The 10,000-nt window shown below is 45.7% G+C and overlaps 2 protein-coding genes across 3 annotated transcripts in view; one reads left to right on the plus strand and one right to left on the minus strand.

The window, feature by feature from the left end:
• The window catches only part of zgc:73226 (uncharacterized protein LOC402792 homolog), a 38,317-nt gene extending 32,009 nt beyond the window's left edge, over positions 1 to 6,308 (minus strand). Inside the window, exon 1 of the mRNA XM_068573395.1 lies at positions 5,896 to 6,308. Within this exon, the coding sequence (XP_068429496.1) occupies positions 5,896 to 5,926 (31 nt within the window). The 5' untranslated portion in view covers positions 5,927 to 6,308. The remainder of the gene's footprint in view (positions 1 to 5,895) is intronic.
• The window catches only part of LOC137783453 (mucin-2), a 30,672-nt gene that overhangs the window by 19,090 nt on the left and 1,582 nt on the right, over positions 1 to 10,000 (plus strand). The window lies entirely within an intron of this gene.

The raw sequence follows: 10,000 nt of genomic DNA on the forward strand, positions 1-10,000 counted from the left end.
CAATTGAAAATGAACTTTCTAAACCAGATACATTCAGAAGTATTGTGGAGTGGATGAAGTGAGGATAAATAAGGCGCATACATCTTCGACACCAGATAATCCAGAACAGAGTCAATGATGCACTTATTGATCTGAGGGTGGACCCTCCAGCTCTAATCTGCAGCTTTGCTCTCTGATACTTCAAATCTCCAGCTCGTCCACATCGGACAGGAAATTGATCTGAACACGAATAGATTTCCTCCTCGCTGTGCGTCTTAAACCAGAAACGGAGCGAGAGAGAAACGGAGCGAGAGACAACGATAAATAGGAAGCGATTGAAAGACATCAAGAGGAAAGTTAGAGTTTTTACTTTAACTGGATACCAGAGGTTTCCTTTCTCTGAAGAAAGATTTGTCAGATTCTTGACTCTGACCTTTTGCTAACAACCCTGTCAGAGCTTTCAGACCTGTGTGTGAGTGTGTGTGAGTGTGTGTGAGAGTGTGAGTGTGTGTGAGAGTGTGAGTGTGTGTGAGAGTGTGAGTGTGTGTGAGAGTGTGAGTGTGAGCTTCCCCCATGGATGATAATGGATAAGTGGTGTGTGTGAGATGTGTAAAGGGCAGGCAGTTCTTCTGCAGTAATCCATCTCTACTTCAGCTCCTCACAGGGGAGGAAACACTCTGAAGGCTGCTTCTCCTCCACGTGAAGCCTCAGAGGAAACGCTCAGCCGAGGCTTTTGCTTTTCCCAGCAAGAAAACGAGAACATAGAAATGAGGAGCAATATTTGTTCCATATCGTGTGTTTTTCCTCTGGCAGCGCTGAACACAGCTCACCACAGTGGTGTCCACGCGTTGCTTCCATCGCTGCAGATGTGAAACCCTCACGATGCGGACGCGGCCCACAGGTGTGTGTCCGTCCGCCCAGGGGTTTGCTCCTGTGAATAAGTGACGGATGAAGGGATGGGTGTGAAGCAGAGGGAGAGAGAGACACACCGAGAGGAAAGGGAGAGCGACAACCCTTGTTCCTGCTTTTTGGCACTAATCACAGAGCCATCTCGTGCCAGCAGTGAGAGCCAGATGGTGCCCATCGCCATTGTGCCATGTCTTTGAAACGGGGAGGAGAGGAAGATCAAGAGTGGCGTGTGGAACAGGGAAGCAGTGCCTAATGTGGATGATGTGTCATATAAATACTAATCACGTTAGAATCACACCCACAGCGAAATGAGATCCCTAAAGCTCTTCCACCAGCACCCACTCTCCATCTTCCTGCTTTGGCACTGAGCTTATGTCATTACCAGAGATGATTGATAGAGGAGATATTAAATGCTAAATGCTAACGCGATCATTAAAATCTTCTCCTCGTGCTTCGTGTTTCGTTTGGGTTGCCAGGTTGTAAGAAAATCCCCCTGCATGCAGATGGCGTGTGCACAAATGAGATTGTGCAACATTGTGCGCCGAGTCTGTGGGCAAACATTTCAACAGTCAACACATTGTCGACTCCCAACAGCTCCGGCTCTCCTCGAGCGCCAGTTCACACAAAATAAACCTCTACGTCAAAGGAAACCAGTTTTCTATTATTAGATTAAATAAACGCTGCGGGAGTCCGAGGTTTCTGGTGAATCTGCACCATTTCATCAGATGTTGCTGTTATAGGACAGATGACCAGCATTAAGGATGAACGTATGGAAATATAGAAATATAGAAATATAGAAACAGACAATCTGATGGTCTTGTTTACTTATGTTGGTCTTAATAGTGGCATCAAACGTTAAAATGGTTTCATCATCAGTGAAATGTTCATCACAGTCACTTTCAACACAGATGTGTTATTTCTGGACGCACATGTCTGATCACGAGCGACAAAACTACACAAATATAAACTAAACCAAGCGCTGTCCTGTTAAATATGTCTGTAGTTAGGACCAAAGAAAACAAAAAGGAAATCTGAAGCTCTGCTTCTATGCATCTTCCAACAATCCTCCCACAGCGTCGCCCTGACCTTCATCCCCTTGAGACGCATGGTCCACCTCCAACCGCTGCAGGTGACCTTCACCAGAGGAAGCCTCCTCATGCTAGTGTGTGTTTATGAATGATGGACATAACCACGGAGCTCAGCTGCTCCTTGTTTATTTCAGGTGGCAAACTTCACTGCCTCACTGTTCATCTCTCATGGTGAACATCCAGGTGACTGGACAACAAATCACAACTTACATAAACTGCAGAATAGTGAAACCATCACTGAGCACTGACGCACATCAGCTGTGAGCCAAACAGCTGAAAGCAGGACGCTCGTTTGAACAGCTCCACCGTACGGTCTGTGCTCTGGTCATCGGCTTCTTCCCTTTCTATTGGAGGATCAGATGTCTGCTTGTTTCAGTTTACATCCAGACACCAGAAGGGTTTGTCTGCTTCTGTCAAGATGTTCCTCCATCATCTCTAAATGATGGTTTCATAGAGGAAACATTTTGGATGAATGGAGTCTTGTTGTCAGTGTGAGACTGCTTCATGTTCAGCTGATAGTACCTCGTCATTTAAAGGACAATATTTCCCCAAATGTCGATAACATGGCCATGGCGTATTTACAAATTATTTCTGTTGCATCATGCAAAGCTGCCAAAATCTATTTTGCAGGTTTTAGAAACCTGTCGGTCTTCAGCTGGTTCAGTAACTCTGAAGAGACTCCTGCTTGGAGCTCCTCGTCTCTGGCTTACGCTTCCTCAGTTATCAATCTTAACCTCACTTGCTCTTTATTTACGAAGCTCTCTGATGTAAAAGACTTTCTCTGATCTTAAATCTCCCCACTTCCTTCGTCCGGTAACATTTCATGTTATTTATGCACAGGGAGAGGAATACAAGCGAGGTGAGAGTCTGCACGCTCTCTGAGGGCTTTGCTGTGGAAAACAAACCTTGGAGGTGCTAGAGGTCACTAATAAGGTCACATTAGTCAAATCTATGTGGGTAATTGCGATGCACATGTAAATATTAGGCATTCAATTTAACAAAATGGAAAAAGATGCAAGCGAGAGGACAAACATTGAGGCAGAGACGGCAACATTAACATAATACAAGGTTATTTAATATCATCCACAACAGGTTACTTGTTTATTCTGCATTGCTGCCAAACACTTGAGCACTTAGTGATGACGCCAAATGTTTTGACCTTGAAAAAGACCAAATCTGAATCCCAGCACATAGTTTCAATTCAACACAAGGTCTGAAGCTGAGAGGTGTTTCTTGTAATGTGATCTGACTGCTGGTGATGTGCATTTAAGCTTTTAGCATTCTCTGATTAACATGAACTATGTTGCAGTCAAACCTTGCGTGGAAGGCCTGCATCATCCAGCGCGTCCCTGAGGTGCTACTCGTGTTTACAGTGTCCACGTCTGTCTTCTCTTGCTCAGTCACACAATCTCCTCCCAGCGATACTCTGGAATAATGCATTGTCTCCCTGTTCAGACGTTTCAGATTGCTTTTGCCTGAGTCTATCTTGTTAGGGAAGCCTTCTGTATATCTTACATTTTGTTTAAACGATGAACGGAGGCGTGAATATGCAAGATTACTGATTTCACCTCTGTGGGCCGAGCCTCTGTCGAGCAGTTCAAGCCGCCAGACAAAAGAGCCTCAGCAGCGTCAATGAAGACACAACAACCAGCTAACTGGCTTAAAACGACATGCTAATTATCTCATTCACTTTAGATGGACCACAGTGTCTTGTGATCATAACTTCATTATCTGGAGCTCATATTTACTTTTTTAAGCTTGTCACCCTGGGACGCTGATTTCATTATATGACTTCCAGACACCATCAGTTGATCCAGACGGAAACATCTCAACTATTAAATGATGTTTCCACGACACGCAGCTCTGGAGCGTGGACGCCACGCGCAGCGTCCGGCTACTGAAACGCAATGAAGGCCTCCACTCCCTCCTTGACTCACCCGTCCACTCTCTCCTTGACTCACCCGTCCACTCCCTCCTTCACTCAGAGCTGCAGAGACATGGCTTCCACCCACAGCCTCTACTCCCGACGCCATCAATGGCCGCCGGCCTCATCCGGCACACCAAACCCGCCTCTTTCTCCCTCATTCCTCACCCTCTTTTCCTTCATCCCTTTTCCTCCTCACCCCTCTCCAGCTCAAGAACCAAACGTCCCTTTCACCAACACCGTTACGAGCACCGTGGTCCTTGTTAGTGATATAGATCGCTATAGAAGTTTGTGAAAACATTCATGGCCCAGAGAGGGTGAATCGTAATGAGTTTAGAGCAACTTTCCCTTTGAAATGATTGTCGTGACAGTTCAGTAAAGATGGCCGCCTCAAGGTGGATCTAAATGTTCGTTCGCTGCTAAACATCATTCGGCATTGTCCTCAGAAGGTTACGGCCGTAGACTCCTGACATTGTTTTACTTTGTGACTGTCACGAGTTTCATTAAGGTCGACTTGCTCGACCTAAAATACAATTACCCTTACTGTCCAATATTTCTAAATGATGCCCACAGAGTTTCACCCGAGTGCTTTGAATGACTTTGATGCCGGTCGATGCTGTGCAGCCGGTGCTGTTCGTGTAGTTTAAGACATTACATACTTTACCTTTTGCCTCAAGGAAGATACCACATGAGGCTCGCACTGCGGGATAAACCTACAGCGTATTAATAGGAATCACTTTAGAGCACAGATATTGAAAATATAAACAGCACATAGACAAACACACACAAGCTCACACAACACTGGAGCAGTACACGAGGAAGAACTTCATTCTGAAGCACTCGGTGGAACTGACCACACGGGAGTGAATAAATGACTTTCTTGTGCAAGAATCAAATTCTCGGTTCAGGCATTAACACGTTTAGGATGAACATCACGTCATTCAGATTCACTGCAGGTATCGAAGGAGAGTGTTGGAGTGTAGTCTGCACTGTGAAAGCTGCTGGGACCTCGAGTAACAGTCAGGGAGTCTAATACGTCTGGGGACAGCCTGTCTCCTGAGTCGTAATTGTTTTGTGTGTGTGTGTGTGTGTGTGTGTGTGTGTGTGTGTGTGTGTGTGTGTGTGTGTGTGTGTGTGTGTGTACATATATTGCAGGGTTATAGTGGGTGGAGTATTGTGTTCGTACGTGTGCACACAAGCAAATGCACCTATTGTGTGCTGCGTGTGTGTTTGTGGTACTTGGTAACACATGAACGCTGCTCTCTGCAGAGATTGACTGCTCGTGTAATTCCTGCTGAAATGAAATGTTCTCTGGATATTTCTTTAAAGGATATTCAGCCTATAGGGGAGAAAATTGCAGCGATATTTGGAGTTGATTGCCTTCAGACTGCTATATTTCTGCTGGATGTCTCTCCACTACCACTCAGCAGAAGCACAGAGGAGGAATGATGATCTCCTGCTGCTGTGGTATGAATCTTTAATAGATGGAAGGATGAAAAAGAGATGAAGCCCTGCTCAACCTGTATGGTTATATTATTTTTTTAAACAGTTTTAAAATATTATTCTCAGCTTGTCAAGTGTTCAGGCTGAATCCCACCTGACGGCAACTCACATCCTCACTTACAGAAAGTGTTCTGCTCTTTCTTCTGGCCACCAGCGATATACACTTAGTGACAGACAGTGGCGGCTAGGGACATTTCTTTTGGGTGTGTGTGTGTGTGTGTGTGTGTATAAATATATATAGAGAGACAGACAGATAAGTTGTGGAGAAATATCTACTACAAACAGGTTTCATACTACAGACAACAGACAACAATCAGAGTTGACAAAAAACTATGTTTTACACACACAAGCAGAGGGGGTCGAATTGGTATTTTAGTTAAAGTTATAGTCTGATATGATATCCACCCAACTCTAACAATGTCCAGCATGTGTTCTGCTGTGTGAAAGATAAAACATTAAACTCTAACAGCATCTGCTGGTTTTGACACTCACCTCTGCAGCGATCCTTCCAGCTGATTAGCATCCAGCTAACCAGCTCCGGTTAGCATGTAGCTTGAGGAGAAGCTCCTGGTGGACGTCCTGCTGGGTTTTTTAATCCGGACGTTCGGGTCCAACTCTTTTAGCCTCTTCTTGTCACATCTAATCGTGGATTAAAAGGTGTTTCACGTAGAGATACCACAGAGTTTTCAGTCGCCATGTCTCTGCTAGCTATGTTGCTGTAGCTACGTGGGAGCTACATGAGATGCGAGGGAACGATAAAGGTCTCTGATTCGACGAATAGTCCAGTCACGTTGGAATAAGAAGCGATGTGATTGGCGCACATTTCTGCGCCCGGAGATTTAAGTTTCATCCGCCAAAGAGAAGCTGTTCTTGCCGTAACGACCGTGAAACGTTTGCTCGCCGCCATTTTGACTCCCGTTTGTCCGGCGCCCGAGAAAGGGGGCGGAGCTTTCCTCAGTGACGATGAATGACGATTTATTATATTTGTTCACGTTTAACTTCAGTGGTGGTTAACAGAAGCTTACGGTCTCACACACACATTCAGCGCGTCAACACGGTATATATATTATTTAAATTAGTTGGTATATAATGTTTCTTGACGGTATATATTACATATTTTCTTTATTTTTTTTATCTCAAAATGTTCAGAGGGGCGGCGCCCTCTAGTGACGCATCGCCACTAGTGACAGTAATATAGTTAACAATATTTCAAACACACTACTATTCTCATATTGTTTTCTAACAGCAGTTTTGAATAACCTTGAATTCCAGGTGAATTATTTGGTAACAAATCTGCTGATTCAATCCCCTGCAGAGACGCGCTGTCGCGCTCTCGGGCAAGGTCGCTTTCTCCCAAATTGAATGATTAAAAAAAAAGTCGATTTATACAGCAAATCTCTAAGGAGGAAATGACGTGCACAGGGTAAGGTCACGCAGGGAAAGATGTACTGACACACGCTTTACAACAAGATGTGGTCACGAGTTCCAGCTGACTTTGGAGACACTTTGATCCACTGAAACTCTGAAGTAGAAGTCAGTCAGAAGCATGCAAGGGTTCAAGAAACATAACAGAAAATAATCCTTTATTAGTCCCTCAGTGGGGAAATTACAGGATTACAGGCTCAAGTAACAAGATAAAAAGAAACAAGAATATAAACAGTAGAACGATAACATCACCCAGACACAAGTAAAAGATACAGAAATACTCTTCCAGAATTATTTAAAGCTTAATGAACTTTTAAAGCATTTTTGAAATTGCATCAGCCTCATTGAAATATTTCAAACAATATTCAACAACAGACCAAAGCTTAGATTTACATAACAAGCATCCTGTTTTTACATATTTTCCCAAAGCTAACCAAGTAGTTTTGTTGCCGAAGTAAATCTCAGAGAAAGAGACTGCGTCCTGTTTTAAATCAACACAGAGGTTTATTTTAAAAAGACTAAACTGCAACGAGCGAAAACCGGCACGCCGTCCAGAACTCGTCCATAACTCGTTCATAACTCGTCCATAACTCGTTCATAACTCGTCCATAACTCATCCATAACTCGTCCATAACTCGTACATAACTCGTCCATAACTCATCCATAACTCGTTCATAACTCGTCCAAAACTCGTCCATAACTCGTTCATAACTCGTCCATAACTCGTTCATAACTCATCCATAACTCGTCCATAACTCGTACATAACTCGTCCATAACTCATCCATAACTCGTTCATAACTCGTCCATAACTCGTCCATAACTCGTACATAACTCGTCCATAACTCGTTCATAACTCATCCATAACTCGTACATAACTCGTCCATAACTCGTTCATAACTCATCCATAACTAGTTCATAACTCGTCCATAACTCATTCATAACTCGTCCATAACTAGTTCATAACTCGTCCATAACTCGTCCATAACTCGTCCATAACTCGTTCATAACTGCTGCTAGAGACAGGCGTGTCAGCAGCAGAGTGAGCGTGTGGTTGGCCAGAAGGCGTCAGCTGACCTCCAGGTCTTCAGAGCAGCCAAAGGAAGCGCCTTAAACATGCATTCTGTCCAATGGCCAACAGGGGGCGACTCCTCTGGTTGCAAAAAGAAGTCAGAGCGTATAGAAGTCTTTGAGTAATTGAGTCTCCTCCTCACTACAGTTTATTAGAGTTCATGGTCTCAATCTCTTCTTCAGTACTTTTGGGGTCAAACATACAACAATCTGCAAAGTGAAGGTCGGTCCTCCAAGTGAAAGTAGCAGTGAGCAAAACTAAATGTTTGACCAGGCTGCATGGATATAGATACAGATGGATGTCTGTATTTTATTACACAACATGAAGTAAACAAAGCAATTACCTCCAAACTACTGTGAGAACACACAAGGACGATCATTCTCTCCCACTCTGTTCCTCAAACTGCATAAAGCACAGCTCTGACACCACTAAATTACCGCCTGCATCGTCTGTAAAACACACTGCAGTCTGCCCACAGGGTGGACCTCAGGTGGGCCGCGAGGACAAAAGAGGAGCGGCGCAAAGCGCTGTGTTAAGATCGCAGCTTCCTGCCGCCACAGATAGTGGGCTCAGCGTGCAGATAATTAAGAGTGAGGGTGGACAGCGCCGTGGACCGGCTCTTCATCTTCACCAAGAGGGAACGCAGCGAGGCCAGGTGGAGGCCAGGTGGAGGCCAGGTGGAGGCCAGGTGGAGGCCAGGTGGAGGCAAAGTGGAGGCCAGGTGGAGGCCAAGTGGAGGCCAGGTGGAGGCCAGGTGGAGGCCAGGTGGAGGCCAGGTGGAGGCCAAGTGGAGGCCAGGTGGAGGCCAAGTGGAGGCCAGGTGGAGGCCAGGTGGAGACCAGGTGGAGGCCAAGTGGAGGCCAAGTGGAGGCCAGGTGGAGGCCAAGTGGAGGCCAGGTGGAGGCCAGGTGGAGGCCAGGTGGAGACCAGGTGGAGGCCAGGTGGAGGCCAGGTGGAGGCCAAGTGGAGGCCAGGTGGAGGCCAGGTGGAGGCCACTGGGGAGCCGAGCCGTACAGCGGCTCACAGGGAGCTGTGGAGACGTTTATTTCCTTCATCCCTTCAGCAGAGACTCCATTGCGTACTTCCTGCTGGCGAGCGCCTCATTCCACTGAGGTTTGTTTCCCGCTGTGAGGCGTCCCTGCTGCCACAGAGAGGTTTAGTTTAAGTGGCTTTTTTTCTACCTGCTGTAAATATTACAGAGGGAAGAAATCCTCTTCACCGCTCTTTGAACCCACTCCTTTTATTTACTGTCCGTACCCGCCTCCTGCGCTGAGCTCCTGTCTGCATGTTTCACTTGTTCTGAAGAGCAGTGGGCATCCAGAGGGAAGCGGCTGAGGGAGCGAGGGAGTCACATGATGTGAGAGCCCTCGTTGTTCCTGCAGAAGAACTCTGCCGAGCTCGTCCTGCTCGCTTCCTCTGCAGCACTTCTCAACGGAGGGAGTCCTCTTTATTCCAGCATCTGTGCTGTGATGAGAAACACCAGCTAACTACGCCACTGCATAATAAGCAAGAATAGCAGCAAAGAAAAGTGACTGAAAAAAGGAAAAGGGAAACAAGAAGCCGTTCACGGGGGAAAGCTCCCCCCCAACTGCTGACAAACACATTCTCCAAGCAAATATTGTCTTTATTCCTTTATTGCAGATGCAGTCATTTATTATTGCTTACATTTACCTAGAACTTCTGCAGAGGTGCATCAGAGTTCACATCTCATCTCGGCTCTCGGGCCCTCGAGCTTAACCGTCACGTGACCACGATGCACCTTGCTGACTTTTCCTTTGGAGCGACTCAACTGCAGCCCTGGGATCTGTTTCTGTTACACTCAGCGCTTTAGCTCCTGATTCACTTTGTCAACAGCTTCATTATTGTCTTCAGGATGTGCCAGAGGAGTCTCCACTGCTTCTCTTTCTTGCTCCTCACACTCCTCCTTTCCTGCATTTTGCGTTGTGCACACTCTTGTTATTTGCATTATTTCTGCAATGTTTAAAGTGGCTTTAATTGATTTTTTTCTGAAACACAATGTGACCCATTGGGCCAATATGACATGGGCTGCTTGTAGTGATGAGTCTACAGAGGATGATCACATGAATGTGCATCTCCCCTCA

The sequence above is a fragment of the Clinocottus analis genome, unplaced genomic scaffold, assembly GCF_023055335.1.
Source record: "Clinocottus analis isolate CAN_PGR_092001 unplaced genomic scaffold, fCliAna1.0.p SCAF_13, whole genome shotgun sequence".
Classification (NCBI taxonomy): Eukaryota; Metazoa; Chordata; class Actinopteri; order Perciformes; family Cottidae; genus Clinocottus; species Clinocottus analis.